Raw genomic sequence first — 17078 nt, 5'->3', positions numbered from 1 at the left:
CATAATTGGGACTGATGATGAGTTTCTAAGTATTATATAGTTTCCTGGAAGTTAAAATAAAGACGCTTTGATGAGTCTTAAACTCGGTGTATACTCAAGACTTAATTTGCATACTACTTTTTACATTACAAATTTTCCATTCTCTTTTTTCCTGTTATTTATCGGTCACTTTGATATGTATTGCAATATTTTTTTGTCAAATGCTACAATCTACTGCGTTGATTAAGGTTTGTTAATTAATGAAGGCTAAATGAATGTTTCCCAAAGCATTAAGGGTCGTCTTGACTATTAATTCAACCAGCTGTCAAACACCACAACATTAAATCGACACATAGACAGCTAATGACGTTAATAGTTAATTATGGTTATACAAGCAGAGGGCAAACTGGTTTTCTCTAGTGCCAGTGTCTGCCAGGTCACCAGTTGTAAAGAGAGCGCAAAAGGCCTCAGGCTTTTAAACGCTAAGATGATGTCACAGTCTGATCACCTGAAATGAGAAAAAATCAACTGGACAAATTGCTTTCGCCTCAGTAATAACCGTTCTTATTTTAATTGCGTTTATTAGGATCAATTATTCGTCGACTAACACTTGGATCGTAAAATACAATTTAATAGGTCCTTTGTACTAATTCATCAGTTACAGCCGGTTATCTTATTTAAACACATACCACGGTTTGTTAAATGCTTCTGATTGGTTGAAAAATGTTCCATGGGTGTTGAATATTTTTTTGTAAATCGCACACCTTGCCTCACAAATGTCTTAAAATAACAACAATGTTTGTGGTAACCGAATAATTGACTGCGGCCCTTTTGATTTATTGGAAAAAAAACGCTTCGTGTCGTGCCGCACTGCCACCTTGGGTGTGCCTTATTTTCGAATAATTCAACGCCCCGTCGTCAATAATTATTTACATATTTAGCATATAAATTCATATATTTTATGGTAATATTTTGCAATCAGTGTCTCATTAATTAAGATAAGTTAATGCAGTAGCTTTGAACCAACAATAAGAAACATACAGGATTTATGAATCTCTTACTATTATTAATTGTTTGTTCATGTTAACTGTGCATTAGCTAATTTGAACAAATACAAGTATTTGTTAATTTACTTGTATCAATAAGATTTATTATTTATACAAGTAAATACAAATAATGAAAAAATTAAAAGTTTTGTAAGATGGCTATAGCCTACTGTCTTAAACTATGTTTGGTCAGCTTGAGAGATACAGTATATACCAAGTGTCCATCCTGACACTTCATCATAATGTTATGTTCCTAAGACCCCAACATCAATACTGTAGTAATAAATCCCTCTGCTGGTTTTCCCAACCTCAGCGTTTCTGTAACTCGGAGAGGACCAGAGTCAGCAACTGGCCATCTCTGTAAACCACACGTCCTTTTCCCATTAATGTGTTTGGCCGGTAATCTCTGTAACAGTTTTCACATGTAATAATATGGTTCCAAATGTGCACGATGCGTCCAACTCAGCTGATATTTGGACATATGAGCATATTAGTAAAGCAGGAGTGAATTGCCTTGTACAGCAAAATGAAAGCAATCTCCATAATTTTGGAGAAAAGTCTATTTCATGGACATTTAAAAATTTCAAACACAGCAGCTTTAACAGTTTGCTTTCGTTTTGTGTAAATAATTTATACATTTGAATGATTCCGAATTTATTATTACATTATTGTTTACATGATTGTACTTACTGATTAATATCGGCAGAGTAAATTAGGATTTAATTTCCTGAAATGCCTGAAATAATTTTATCAATTTCAAGTTGAAATATTTTATTATTCACGTGGAGGGTACAAACGTTTTAAATGCAAATTACTGACTTTTAAAATCTTTTTTTGTAATATTATCAACTTGATCATGTTTTTCTCACAGAAATCTGTTATACCAATGAATTACTTAAAATCTATTAAAACACACTTAAATCAAATAGTTCACATGATAATCGGTTATCTTACACCTTGCAAATAAAGCCAAACCTATATAAAATCCTAAAATTCGTTCCCCCTTAAACGTGTAAAATCTCGGGCCAAATGTTTCTTGTTTATAGACAACGATCAACATTGTGAAATAAAGTATAAACTATGAATTTGTTATCTCATGGCAGTTTCATCTGAAAACGTTTTTATTTTTCAGAGTTCATTCTGTCTCTCTCCCCTCGGGCTTAAGCAGGTGCTCCACGCGAGGGCGTGTCCGAGCACCTCAAATTATTCCCTAGTAAGACAGGACGCAAATGTTTGTTTGATGCAAATTGTACAAATCCATTAATGTTGATGTATAGTGTCGCTAAGCTGCGGTTGCGTCTCAATGCGAGTGTAGTTAAACAAATATACCCAATGTTCTCATGAGCGAGGTGTTGATTCAGCTGCTGGGCCAACATATCAATAATTATCTCACAAAAACAATGAAGATGATTAAAGTCGTGCGAAGGGGTTATTATTTTCGTAATAGGAATATGCTTTTGACGATATAGAAAACGCAGTTGGTTTTGAATTAACCAAAATCATACGTATAATAAAATACTTAAATTAACATTATGCACTCTGTCCATGTAAACACACTGAAAAAAATAATTTAAACGTTTTCCTGTAGCCTATGTTTATTAAAGTAAATACATAAAACGTATTTTAAGTAAAAAATTAAATGATACAAGCCGTGTGTAGCATCAAACAGAGAATAAACTAATTTACCTGAACACATTCTTCAAACACACTGCGTAATAAGAAAAAAGAAAACTTTCCCTGTTTGAACACGTTCATCTAAACAAGCCTTGCTGAGCCCTTGTTTTTTTCAGCTATTTCTTTAATGGACCAGTGCCTGACGGCTGCCTCCCTCCCGCTTTTGACCCATTAACCTAGACCCACCCACGTCATTACCGCATCAGAAGAGGCGAGATGGCTCCGGGTTATTTCGGCGAAACGCTCTCGTGCTCCAAAGCGCTCGCAGATTCTGCTGGGAAGCAATTATCACGCGTGCATTCAATTACGACCCGATCAAATGCGTTAATACATATTTAAGAAATTTTGCGGTGCCGTGGCCCTTAACAGTTTGCACAACACGCGATTATACGTTTCAAAAGACCAACAGAAATGGGTTAAAGAAATATAGCCTACTATTTGACTGTTTATTCAGTTTGCCTGCCTGTAAATTTAAAATATTCATATTTATGACAACTGCTTATTTAGGAGGAGCTAAATATAGTAATTTCAACATAAAAACGAGACGATTTAAAAATATCTCTTCACATTTTAACGCCGATAGAATTAAATCATTTGATTGTGTTTGGAGATTAGTGAAGAGATTTATTCATCTCGATGCACAGTTTAGACAAATAAGTCCAGACAAGCTTCATAATTAAGCAATTATATATTTTTCATATTATCTATACGTTGAAAACATTTGCAACAATTGAATGAAATTTGTTTTAGAAAAATAGACATAGCCCAGTCAGAAGTCATGGGAAAAATTGGTAGTTAACTTTATTACGGACATGAAAGTGATGAACTGCGCCTGCATACATTCAGCATTTCACTGGTATTTGGGGTGTTTTCCTTAAAATCACATTTTCTCATCCATATGATCCTTTATCGATTAGAGCAAGTAAGTCAAGTGCTGTTAAATGCGTCCAACAATTTTAATCATGCCGTGTCTCACCTCATAAAATTCTTCAAATGCTAGTTTACCTAATGGAATATCATGGCCAAATATCGCCCATACTAAATGTCCGAAGCATAATTTCCTTTTCCTTTTTTTTTTTCAAAATTTGATTATTTTTTCCACACGTGTTCTTAATATAAAAATCCAGATTTTTTTCAGGGTAACAAAACTGGGTTTTCAGTATAACAAATAAGTCCAGCCAATTTCTTTATCTTTGGATTATTTGGGAAAAGATTTACACAAAGTCTTATTAAACCATTTGAAATCCAGCAACACAACTAAATATGGTCAATGCAACTGACCCAAATACATATGTACACAATTCAGCTCGGTTAAGCTGACTAGAATCTGTCATCCTAAAAAATAACCATATTTAGAAAACGAAACAACTGTACAGAGTTTGAGAGGTGGATGTAAAACGGTCGCTGAGCTTTCAGTGTCCCGTGTTGAATAACAATAATCCAGATCAGGCAGGAGAGTGGAGCGATTTAGTACCAGAGCCCTGGGTCGTGGAGTAAATCTTAGTCTTTTCGGTGACAATAAGGGAAAACTAGCTTTCATTTCCCTCCATAACTTTGCCATAAATTTTCCTTTCTTTTCTCTCAACAAAGGGGCTCACTTTAAAAATGTGACGACATGTCTAACTATTGTTAAAATCTGAAAGTCCATATATTTTTTTCTGCTTAAACTCAGCACACTATTAAAACTGAGAGATGGTAAAAATGAAGGGCATTTAAAAAAATAAATCAGATCACAAAACTTGGAACCTCCAAGATGCTTGGTCTTTGTAGTCCAAACAGTCTGTAGTGTTGAAGTTTAGCTTCCAGGAGGAGGCTGTTTGGTCCTTGTAATCCAGGCAGTCAGAAGAATTGAAGGCCAGGCCAGTGCCACTGTAGGCCTGGTGGTGATGGTGATGATGACCTGAAGATTGACTGATGTGGTGATGGGGGTGTGTGGGCATGGGTGAGGCTGTCATGGGGCTGAGCTGATGAGGGTGGTGGTGAGAGTGCATGGGGGCTAGATATGAGCCACAGTCCACTCCGCTAAAGTAGGAACCAGAAGGAGTCGGGTAGCCCTGACTGTAGCCGGTGGTCTGGTTGTAGGGCATGGGGTAGGAGGAGCTGGCCGTGCCTGAGACGGAACGCTGCATGCAGGAGGCATTTGAGGGAGCGACAGGCTCCGGCAAGGTAACGGACGGGGGTGCGGAGCCTGGAGAAATAGCAGGGCTCCAGATTGAAGAGACAGTACTGATAGAGGTAGAGGTGCTGCTAATGCCTGCGTTATTGGTGGAGGAGGAGGAGGATGAGGAAGAGCCAGCACTGGAGACTGCAGGAGGGGTAAACTGGCCGCTGCTCTCCGAGCCTGTGCTCTCCCGGGTGGGTGAGGATTTTTTCTTTGCAGGCCGAGCCTTAGTACTGCTGCCACTCTGCTGCTGCTGGCGACACTTTGCACGCCTGTTCTTAAACCACACCTGCAAATACAAACATGTTTAAAATATGCTTTGAAATATTTGAATAAAATATTCCTATTAAACTACACATTTAAAAACGGAGCCATATACAAAATCACATGAGTCCATTACGCTCAAAGTGCGCACATACACAGCTCCATTAAATGATTACCGAAACCTTCCGTGCATGGCTGAAGGACACATTGGAGAGCCATTGTGCAATATCAAGAGTGGAAAATAGCTAGTTATTAGCAGTTCCTGGCGTTAATTTGCATGCAGGTCCTTTCTGTTTTACTGTGTGGATCTAATTTCAGTGCTTGTAGACGGCTGGGTGATAGCAGCCTATTGAGTTTCCTCGCAGAGATGGTAATTTAATAGTGGAAGGAGGGTCTGACCGTGTAATGTGTTTTGTTTCACATGCTTATTAAGAGGAAAAAAAATTGCTTGGGAAATTGATGGAGGGTTGCTCCTTTAGGCCTCCGGTCATCTCAGCAAAGTATTATTTGCATGTGAACTGTGGGAATTCTGTATTTCCTCAATGTTTACTTCACTCACTAGGTGTGCCTTTAGGTAAACTTTTTATCCTAGGGACCCTCTTAGAAATACCTATGTGGCTTAATATCTTTGTCTTAGTAGGTTAAATAGTAAAAGCAGTATTCATCACATTTGCCAACAAATGTTCTAAACACTAGATAATACAAAATTGTAACAGAGCAACTAAGAGTTATATTCTTTACCTTCACACTACATAATTCAAGCATGTGTCACTGTAAACACAGACAGAAACAATTAACCCTTGTTTTGCGATGGTTGTATAACTAGTTTGACAACCATAAATTAAATAGAAACATACGTAAGAGTCTACAATAATTGCAATAATTTCATTCAATAATTGCAATAATTAGAACAATACGAACTTTAGGAAAACCGTAGGGGGAGCAGCTGAGCATAATGCACTAATTTATGCATTTTGAAAATTGTAATAACAAATCAATTTAAGTAACTATTTTGTCAGTGTAAATGGCATTGCACTGGCATTGGGGTTACACATACCTGAACCCTGGACTCAGGAAGGTTGATCTTCAGAGCCACCTCCTCTCTCATAAATATGTCCGGATAACGAGTTTTGGCAAAGAGCGCTTCAAGAATATCAAGCTGTGAGCGGGTAAATGTTGTTCTCTCCCGCCGCTGCTTTCTGGGCGTTGCTGCAGAAAATAAACACGTCATAAAACTAAGCTCACACACATTTACGAAAAAAAATGGAAGGCCTGACAAAAAATATTTTTGCATATAAGATTAAGGAAAATGTTATAAACTGTTTTCAGAAATGAAAAAAAATTAAACCAAAGCAAAACGGTTCAAATTAATTATGAAGCGCTATTGTCGGAGGCAAAATAGCCTACTTTGTGGTTTTGTGGGTTATTTTTTCTCTTTTAAAATTATGGCGCAATGATCTTGGCCCAGTATGTTCTGCTAAACAATGTTTCATGAACGTCAAATGCCTTAAAAACAAACTCATTTTGCAAACGTTTTACTGTACCTAACATAAAACATTTCGACTTATTTTAGGCACACATGTAATGTACGTACCTGGATATCCGACGGATGGGTGCAATAGGTCCATGGCTGCACCGCTCAGCCCCAGGCCGTTCATGGCGTAGGGGGGCTGTTTGAGGTATGACATCATGCTAGAGGCAGTCACGGGTCCCCCCAGATCTTGCCAATAGTTCGATTTCCCCCGATGTTGCAGTTTGCCGAAGGACTGACCCAAATTAAGTAACTGCAATACCATTGAAATACAAAATGAAATTCAGTAGGACATTAAAGTATGAGAGCTGTGAAATTAAATTAAATTGACCCTTAACCGGTGGGAAGGTCTAGAACATTTTAAGTAATTAAATTATCTGCCAGTTCTGGCCTGGATAGATATTAATAAGTATTTTTTAAAGTATTATTAAGAGTTTAAAACAAAGAAACTACGTTTAAGATGTAGTTAATTTATTATTAGGTTTTTAAAAATAATCATAAAATAAAGAGAAACAAGAAGTTAAAAACAAAATAGTTAAAAAAAGAACGAGCGTGGAAGTTATTTTTCAGTTAAAATCATGTTTCATTAGAGACCTAAACATTTTTACTGTACCTTATGTTGATTTTTGGATTTCGCATTCATTTATTTTTACTTGGATTTTGAACTTTCCGTCCCATCTTTTAAAATAATTCCAGAAAGGAAAGAACTAATAACTTAATTATTTCTCCCCAATCACGTCCGTGTTTTAACGATTAATGCAAACCCAAAAATATTTTAAATGTATTTACCTTATTTTCCATAATATTTATAAAGATTTCTCACTGACTTTTCTGCCAGAAAAATATTTAAAACAAATATGGCGACAAAATAAAATGTAGAAGCAGCTGTTAAGCTGCTTTTTGACAAAGCACTTATTTCAAATATTAATTAAGCAGAAGCTTATCTGGCTTATGACAATCTATGCGGTTTACTGAAAGAATTACAAAACTTTCAGGCCTAATGAACATAATTTTCAGGGTCTAACTGAACTTGTGTAAAATCCTACATGCCTTTAAAGAAATTTAACAAAATCCATTTTTTTTAATTGACGTGAGAATATTTAAAAGTGTTTTCGAGGGTAAAATACTCATTAAAGTATATAAATATATTTACAGTGTATTTAAGCTACTATTTGATTAATTTAAAGCCTTGAATGTATTTGAACAAGTATTCGTTTTGGTAACTTTTAACCAAATTTAAGAGCTTGTTAGCGAACGGAAATAAATATGGATGGGCCCCATGCTGAGAGAACCGAACCAGAGTTCTGTGTATTCCAGTACACTGCTTGCTTATTCTCTTCTCTGTAAAGACTATTTACAAAGAATACATCGACGTGCAAATTAACTCAATTACAATGTAGATTAGACCTCTGGGGAAAACACCTTCATTTATTGGGCTTATCACCTAAATAAATTAACAAAAAACACAACACGCCTCTGCAATTACTCTTCAAGCGAGTTAGTTTGAACTGCCGTGACGAACTGATGTTTCTAAAACTAACTCTAATGTTGCCTCAGACATTTGAATCTGTTTCAAATTATTTTTATAAAGCGACTTTTAAGCGACAGCTAGTTGTTTACTGCGTTGCGTGCATAACAGACGTGCGGAGAATGGATCAACATAACTTGTAAAAACTCCTGTCAGCCAAATTACCAGAAAAACAAATACCAAAGTAACTGATCTAATTTACGTTTGATCTAATGTTGTATCAACATTACCAAAATATAAATTTTACATATAAATATCCGTCCGTCTTTTTGCTAAATGAATACCATGTTTAAAAAATTATATTTATTTCGCTAAAAGACGGACAATAAAACATAACGACGAAATTATTAAAAAGCAAACGCCGCATTTGTCTTACCTTTTTTCAAAACCCCCAATCCTCCTCTTCTTGAAATTTGCCGATAAAATATCCAAGACTGGAAGAGTTCAGTAAGGCGGTTCGAACGAGAAACCTCACGCCAAATAAACAATGTCTAAAACTCTCATCAAAACTGCAGATTTACGGCAATGTCGATATAGCGCACGTGCCTTGCATTAGCTGGACTTTTTGTAGCGTATTCAGAGTGTGTTTGAAAGCAAATACATCAAACTCATCTGCTTTGGCTTGCTTGCTCGTTCGTGTCTGTCACTAGTTTAAGGTGATTGCTAATGTAGACGGATGGAGATTGATCACCTACTCCTAACCCTGCCTCTCTAAGAGCATAGGACACCTGCAGATCCGCCCACTTCAACCAATCGCCGTAGCTCATCTTTTTGATTGACACCTGGAACAACCAATCGACGGGTAAAACTTCCACGGAGCCCTACCCTGTGCCGACCACAGACATCAAGAACATGAACCTACCAAATAAATCTTTAGATTCTTGAGATCCAAAAATCAAGAAAATGTAGACAGTACAGTGGAAGAAGAATATTTCTTTTTTTAATCGGAGACAGTGAACAATATTAGAATACATATTCTAATTAAGGTATACTTTCAGTTAAGGTATACTTTAAAGTTTGGTACGTATCTGGAGAAAATCAAAACTATTTAAAAGGCGTCTTACCAATGCGATGTATTTTAAACATTTAATTAGAAAGTGGTGACAAAAATATTATTTACTCCATTTGATCTAATTTTATTATTACATTTGCAACTGTTTTGCTACCTGTTTTTTTCTTTGGCAGAAGAAATTGTAAACAGTATAAAACTTTAAATAATAAAATTTTTAGCTCAAAATTTTTATAATTAACCACTGCAGATTAAACAGGTTAAATAACCAAACTCTTTAAACATGTATGCAGTTAAATACAGGAGAACGTCAAGGCCTTTGCAGAAATGGCTGACAGCACATAAAATTTACAAGGTACAGTTTTATACCAAATGTAAGACTTCTTTAAGTGAACGATTGGTGTTTTGCATCGATTTAAAGCGGGATAAAAATGTATGAAAAAGTTTAATTTATCCACTTTATCTATTTTCATTTTTATTGTTACCCCGCCTCATGAATATTAATGGATAGCTAATCCCCACTTAGAATTACATTTCAGAATAGTGTGCGTAAAGTTTAATAGGCAGACGGAGGGGAAACGTGAAAGGGAGTGAAGAAAAACTCGGCCCTTCCAAAAAAAGAAACGAAATCAGCACATAGAGAGGGTTTGAGCCTCGGAAATCAAAGAAACCACCTTTCAAGCCTCACTTTCCCAAAGAAATGCCAATAAAATACGGTAACAGAATATCACGGAGGGCGCGGTGTTTCCTTAACTGTTTCTGAAAGGCTCAGAAGATCTTAATAAGGCTTCGCTCGGTCCTTTTGTTGATCTCACAAAATCAACTCATTCTAATTGAGGCCTGAGCTGAAAGCGACCTAATGTTCAAAGCAAGTGACCGCCGGAGAAACGAAATTACATTTTTACTATATGGGGCATCCAATCAAAGGGCGGCTTTGCACGTTCCTCTATAGATCAACAAAGTCATCTACAAAAGTACTCTTGGGAGTTATAGAGATGCTGCTGGTTAACGTCAATAGACGAAGGAAAACTAAAGAGAAAGTTATTGGATGCTGCATGGAGGCTCTTAGAAGTATGGCGACAGGGAATGCGCATATTAATGTTTATACTGCTTGTTTAAAACGCAGCACTGGCGCGATGCCCCCAAAAAGGCAGGATTCACCTGCCCCTAAACCACTTTAACGGACAAAAATACCGAGAGTCGTTAACAAAATGTCATCCTTAAATACACAACAAAAGACATGTATTATTTTTGCATTTCGTCCGTTTTTTTAGTTTGGCCTGATGTTGCTAAGACCCCGTGATAAACCCAGAACAAGTATCAAGTTATCAGGTTGCTAGAAGCTTTTGTAATAAGAGTATTTTGTCTAATCCCAAATTGCAGTCGAATTTTCTAAATGCTGAGCTCGTAAATCTCGGGATTAGAGGAGGCGAGAAGAGGAGGGGGAAAAGTTTAGTTTCTTTAGCCGGCAGGATGGGAGCGGGTCGGCGATGTTGTCGGTCCTTATTAAAACGATGATGCATAAAATACGAATTTGAAGCTCGTGCATAAGATTCCGTACCGTTTCCCCCCGGTGTACTTTAGGACGTGGGAAGGATATCCAGCGGTCGAGGGGCTTCGTGGAGTCCAACTGCTCAACACCTGAAGTCAGGCCGTAGACTTCAAAGCAGCTGGATCCTCAGCACGCGCTCTGGGACTCACGCATCTCTGCTATCGCTTCAATACTATGCTTCGTCGTGTTTATAACTTTTTCGTGCTTGTGAAAACTTTTAAAGAAACTTTGTATTTTTAAAAATGAATTTTTCACTAAACAAATACTATTGGGTTCAGCCCGAGTACACATGTTGGCGAAAGGGCAACAATCAGGTAAGGGGATTATATATTTTGTCTAAATCTATGCACATTTTTGTTTTAATTCATATACGTGTTTTTTTCTTAATAAAAACATTAGGTTACATGTGGAAAAAATCCTAAATAGGATATAAACTTTCTGATGTTTACCTTTATCATAACATTATTAAAGCATAAATTACACGAAGAAATGTAAGAAACGTAAAATTTAAATATTGTAATAACACAGATAAATCGTTAATTTAACGCTAACGTTTAAATATGTAGGAACAAAAATATTCTGGTAAAGGAAAGTTTTAGCGCTCCAGACTAAACAAAGTCTCCTAATCAAATGCAAAACATGGAGCTGCATGAGACTTAAAATAATAATAAAAAAATATATTCAATGCGATACCACGTTTCAAGGTGTCAAATCAAATGTACAGAAATATATCGTTTATTACAGTATGCATCTGAAGGTACTGGAGAACAGTTCAAAGCGGTCATTTTCATACGAGCACTGCGGTACCGTCTCATCGGGATTACATGGAGCTCGCCACAGGTCTAATGCATAAAATTACAACATGCGCTTTAAACTCTCCGATTAGTTAAGGCAACAAACAAATGTCCTTTTCCGCCGCGGTGTAATGGTCTGTGAGCGCCAATAAGTGTCTCCTATTCAAAAGATTACAGTCATCCATGATAACTGCAAAATAATAAAACAAAAACAAAACGCCTGAGGGGAAAATTGTGGTAAAGTCGGACCCAAGCGGAGAAACCATCAGCAAATTAATGTGCAAGTATCAGAACGGCTAAGGGAGGACGTCAGCTGTCATAACTTATTTTGCTTGTTAATGGAAGATGCGAGGTTGCAGTAATGGCTGTTTGGCTGCGTGTAAATAGTCTGTCTCACATGTATGAGAGAAAACAGATGCTTTGGACAGAGTGATTTTGCTTTAATCTCCCTCTGAGGAACGACCTCAAACAAAGCAAATCGCAAACATTCATTTATAAATAACCGTAAACCACAGGGGATTTTCCCCTTTTTTTTTTTTACAAAAAAGCACCACTGAACGGGCTGGATGTCATTTTCGAGTGCGTGGAAATTGTTTGATTTATTTGATTTTTAAAGATTTGTGATGTTAAAGCACTGTAAGTCTTATTTCTAAAACATGCAGAACTTGACAAACAAATTAATTTCATCGAAAATATTCAATTAGACCGGAATTTACACAATATAAACAGATAAAACGGTGTGTTTATAATAAGAAATACACAATTTATCAAACAAATTAAATTGTTTTAATTGCCATTAAAACGAATAAATTTGTATAATTAGCATAGGCTAATAAATGCATTTTTTCACTATAAAAGTAAGTTTTTCTTAGTTTAATAAAAATCTGCTGCATTGTACACAAGTCAAATCTATGAATAACACGAACTGCCGTTTGATTCGAGTATGAAATCATTTGAGTTTTATTGAACAGTAAGATTTATAGTACAGTGGAATAAATAAACCGGTAATGCTCATTCAATAAAGACGTGAGACTGAAAAATGCGGACAAGAAAATGATTATTTCCTCCTTCCTTCTAACTATACAATAAATATGAACAAATGCAAATGTACAGGATTGTGAAGATGGTTACATTAAAAACGTCTCAAACAGTAATAAAGGCAAAAGTAATAAATTACTCTGATCTTGACTGCTGCTGAAATTAAGGATATTATTCTCAAGCTTTTCAAGCCTAAAAAAAGTAAAATTAAATGTACAACATTACTGTTTATTTTGCATAAGCACTCGCATTATTTCTCACTTAGCAGGCAGTAAAATGTTTGGTGAACCTATTAAACATAAAAGGCCAATAAAACACAAAATACTTTTTGTAAAATATTTTACATGTAAAAAAGTCGAGTAATTAAACATTTAATTTTCACGCAGGTCTTGTTAGAGAAGAACTTGCTGATAGATTTCCTTAAAACTGAAATACAATATGACTTTGAAATTCAATCCTAATCAACAACAGAAAATGTTCCCGTAAAACCTCTAATGTGATGTAAGAAACCTTAAGTTATAATTTTCTGTAAGAAAGGGAAACACAATCTGTGTTCTGATTAAAATGTACTTTTCACTTTCACAATTACAATGAATTTTACCATTCTGTCAAAGAAAATTTAACATTTTTACGGATTTAAATCTCATCCAATATTAGTTCCTTAAGTACCTTGTTTATAAAATGAAATAAACCAAACTTAATAATAATAACAACAACAGTAATAATATTGTTTTGTTGTGTTTGCATACGTAAAACAAAATCCCTCTGGTTCACTTAACAGGATGCATCTTTTGGACTTCACCAGTTCCTTAGCCATAACAAAAGGTTCTATAAAGATTAATAATAAAATGTTTGCTGTGGTCTCAATTACACAAATATATTTCAAGACAATGTAGTTTTCTTTCTCCTTTAGCATATTTTTGCTTGGGAAATGAATGTCACTGAAGAACACACTTCTCCTCTTTCTTTGCCATCTTGCCTTTATTCTGTTCCAGGGTTCTCTCCAGGTGCTCATCTTCCTCTTCAGCCCTGTCGGCACACACAGGACATACAAGATCAAAGGTCATGGTTAGGGACACAGAAGAATGCCTCCACCATGTATGACCTCTTTCATAGCCCATACACACAAAACACCTACAGTAAATGCTCCGTGGCAAAGAGAATGCAAAGTGTGATGTCTGACTGCAAGCTTTGGCCTCTAAAACCTTCTCTAAACTGCAGCAGAATTATCTGGAGCACTAACCGCTCTCATATCCCAAAATGCCTTGCAGTAAGCAGGTGGACTTACTCTTTCTCCTGGGCATCCAAGTCTCTGACCAGAGCGTCACGTTTGTTGACCAAAATGACCAACTCATCCAGCAGGAGCTGCTCTCGGCGCTTTTGCGCCTCTGTTTTCTGCCAGTCTGGAAGATGAAGAAAACAAGAAAGTACATTTTAGAGAACGGATAAGAAAGTTGACAGCTAATCACCTTCCTGGCACTTTCAACACAATCCAGACTTACAAAAAATAAACATAATTTAATGGTTTCAGTGTTTGAAAGACATCACTCTCCAACTATCAAGGAAGACATAAAAATGTGATCTGTACTATTTAGCTTTATATTGTTGAGTTATTGTGAAGCTATAAAAGGGCACCCACAGGTTCCCTGTATGGACGGCAGCCACACGGTGGAATTCAGTCAGAACGGATCTGATAACACAAGTGAATACAAGGACTGTGTTGAGTACACCACCTGCTTTTAAGCACCTTAAAACGTCAAGTCCCAAAGAGGCGTTAATGCCACAGCACAAAATCTGCTCTATAAATAATTTTCCTCTATTGATTTTTCACTCAACTTGGAATTAAGTATTAAACATGATCTTGTACAATCTGAAGGCTTAATGTTTTTGTGTCTTATGTATTAAATAATGAATACAAGTATGTACTGTATATTTGGAAAAAATATGTTATTTTATGAATGAAATGTGTGAGTGTAGCCAAAGTCTCTGCGAGGTGACCTGGTCTTGTACCCCTGCCAACAGCGGGTCTGAAATATCAGCCAGGCAAACGAGATCAGGCCTTACTGATACCAGTGCAGATTAGGCCACGCTCACAGCCAAGGGGAAGTTATCTTACCAGGCCTATTCTTGAGCCCGCTGTAAGAACAGACTGTACTAGTGTCTTTACACTGCTTTATTAATGCTCCCTCATGCATACACACTCACAAACACACAAAGAAAATAAACCCTTTACTTGTTTTGGACTCTGTATGTGTCTATTTGAGTGTATAAGGTAAAATGCAAGTTTGACCTTCCGAAATGTCAATCCTTAAAATAAGTGTACTTCATTAAAAATAAATATTTCTGCTCCGGTTGTGTGAAATTGCAGTGGTGCTGAGAGCAGCGTTTGTCCTGAAAGGTCTGCCCCACGCTCACATTTAACCTCTCCGCCTTTGAAGCACAGTGGCAAAATGAACACAGTTCCAATATTTGAAAGTTATTTGGCCTCCAGCAGCTAAATGAAAGTCTTTGGTCTTCTTTCATTAGGGCTTCAGAGAGGCTAACATTAAGGGCATGCCACTAAATATTTGAGAGGATTTGTTTTAATGCATTTATAGAATTTCTAAAAACCTGCAGGAAGGGAAATTAAATTACTTTCTTAAAAGGAAGTGGAGTTATACAGAAAAAACCCACATCATCATTTTGTTTAATGTTGCACCAGCAAAGCATCAGCTGTTAATGCAGAGAATATTCCTGTGATACAGGTCTGACATGTCCTATGACATTCATCTTATCATCCTACAGACCGAGACTTTCCTCTTCCACAACTACTGTTTTACCTGCATCACTCTCCATAAGTTCGGTCTCTTTTGCCCCCCCCCCCACTTAATTCACTCCTCTGTCAAAAACGACAATGCCTACTTCACAAAGACCTGCCTGGAGGGTAGGCTGTGACCAACAAAAACTTCTGCATGTTCCAAAGAGGTAGAGAGAGAGTGAGAAGAAAAAAGCCCCTCGACTCTTTACCACCTCCTCCTCCTCTTCCCCTTCAGCATTCCCAGCCAAAAAGCCACAGATTGTCCCCTGCACCTCCGGCACAGGCCGCATGCAGCTGTCAATCAAGCGTGAGCGGTGCCGCCCCTCTCATTAAGAAGGTAAACAATGAATCTGGACGATGAGGGACATGGTAGAGTAAACGTGTGATCAGAATAACAGAATAAAAAAAACTGATGGCACTCACGGTAGCTACTGCCTCTTCCTCTGGTGTTTCTTTCTCTACTTCCTTAAAGAAGAGATGTATGGAAGCTTTGGGATAGGGGGTGGGGGGGGTCAATCCTTTTTGGATTACTCCCTCTCTCTCTCTCTCTCTCTCTCTCTCTCATTGCCCTGGGCAATCACGTTAAAACTCACATGGTTGGTGCTTATTCAGATAACCCTAACAATGCACACCAATGGTAACCATGTGAGCACTCACAACCCACAGAAGAATGCGCTGGTTCAAATCCCCATGACCCTCCTCCACAGCAAAATTTATTCAAGAGTGCAACCTGCTCTGCAGCTTCAGGAGGCACAGCGCTTCTTCTTAAGTTCTGCCCAAAGATCACTAAATTCGGTCACCATGCACAACTTCAAACGCGCCACCCTCACTTTAGTATGTGGATGCACAGAACAAACTTCTGGGGTTGCTGGAGATATTTGTGTGTTTTTTAGGTGAAACAGGAAATAAGTGTTCAGAGAAAATCCAAAGAAAAATGCATGATCTTATTACAGCAGATTTGGGCAAGTGGTAGGCAGGCTGGGAGAGCCGGCATAAGATGAAGCTGGACGGAGGCCAGCTGGGACTGGGACAAAGACTAACATGGAGAACCATGACAAGGAGAGTGACGGGACAGTGGTTCCTGGTTTTGAACCAGCTGGTACCCAAACTACAAATCTTCGCCTGCTATGAAAGTAACAAATATCTGAAATTATCAAACCAAATACAAAACGGCTATGATAAATTGCATATAAAACACATACTGTATGAATGACAAAAATACAGAATACATTATTATTGTAACACAAAATGTACATTATATTTATATTATAACAAAAACACAAAAGATGACACAAATGGAAATGTCTATTAAGTGCAGCGGTATAAAAATCACACATTGTGAGTCGAATGCAGAACGCAATGGCTAAATGGAAATGAACACAGATTTCAGTGAATAGTGGCGAATGAGAAACTGCCGTCTCGCCTTATCTCCAGTTCCAGTCAACTAGCAATCTTGAAAGAGTTTGCAACATCATCAAAGCCGACCATTTGATAGGATTCTCACACTGCACCCAATCAATCCGAGGAATACGGCCGCACAGACATGTAACAAAGCTCAAATAGATTTACAAATGGGGTTGTAGGGGGATAAGCCCTTGCACAGGATTACATATTGATTTTAAACATATAAAAAAGCTTATCATATAAAACCGTAACAACAAAACTAGGGGACCTATGCAGAAATCCCCCTGCAAAAGGAGCGTCC

General features: G+C 37.2%; 2 protein-coding genes across 9 annotated transcripts in view; both read right to left on the bottom strand.

Annotated features, from left to right (window-relative positions):
* Positions 1-3482: 3482 nt before the first annotated feature.
* On the bottom strand, positions 3483-8863 carry otx1 (orthodenticle homeobox 1). Its single transcript, XM_065245200.2, has 4 exons — positions 8560-8863; positions 6719-6908; positions 6182-6333; positions 3483-5149 (listed from the first exon to the last, which is right to left on the bottom strand). Exons 2-4 carry the CDS (start codon positions 6813-6815, stop codon positions 4430-4432), a joined length of 969 nt encoding a protein of 322 aa, XP_065101272.1. The 5' UTR covers positions 6816-6908; positions 8560-8863; the 3' UTR covers positions 3483-4429.
* Positions 8864-12443: 3580 nt separating this feature from the next.
* The window catches only part of ehbp1 (EH domain binding protein 1), a 145312-nt gene continuing 140677 nt past the window's right edge, over positions 12444-17078 (bottom strand). For all 8 annotated transcript variants that reach the window (XM_065255203.2, XM_065255204.2, XM_065255207.2 and 5 more), the window contains 2 exons: positions 13865-13979; positions 12444-13605 (listed from right to left, as the gene is read on the bottom strand). In XM_065255203.2, the coding sequence (XP_065111275.1) occupies positions 13515-13605; positions 13865-13979 (206 nt within the window). In that variant the 3' untranslated portion in view covers positions 12444-13514. The remainder of the gene's footprint in view (positions 13606-13864; positions 13980-17078) is intronic.

The sequence above is a fragment of the Paramisgurnus dabryanus genome, chromosome 17, assembly GCF_030506205.2.
Source record: "Paramisgurnus dabryanus chromosome 17, PD_genome_1.1, whole genome shotgun sequence".
Classification (NCBI taxonomy): Eukaryota; Metazoa; Chordata; class Actinopteri; order Cypriniformes; family Cobitidae; genus Paramisgurnus; species Paramisgurnus dabryanus.
Note: the sequence above shows the minus strand (reverse complement) of the source record. Positions and strands in the feature narration are given on the sequence as shown.

Coding starts and splice junctions, on each gene's coding strand:
- otx1 (XM_065245200.2), bottom strand. CDS start 6,815: ATGATGTCATACCTCAAACAGCCCCCCTACGCCATGAACGGCCTGGGG. Junction 6,334..6,718: donor CCCATCCGTCGGATATCCAG/GTACGTACATTA, acceptor TATTTTCTGCAG/CAACGCCCAGAAAGCAGCGG. Junction 5,150..6,181: donor TTCCTGAGTCCAGGGTTCAG/GTATGTGTAACC, acceptor TTGTATTTGCAG/GTGTGGTTTAAGAACAGGCG.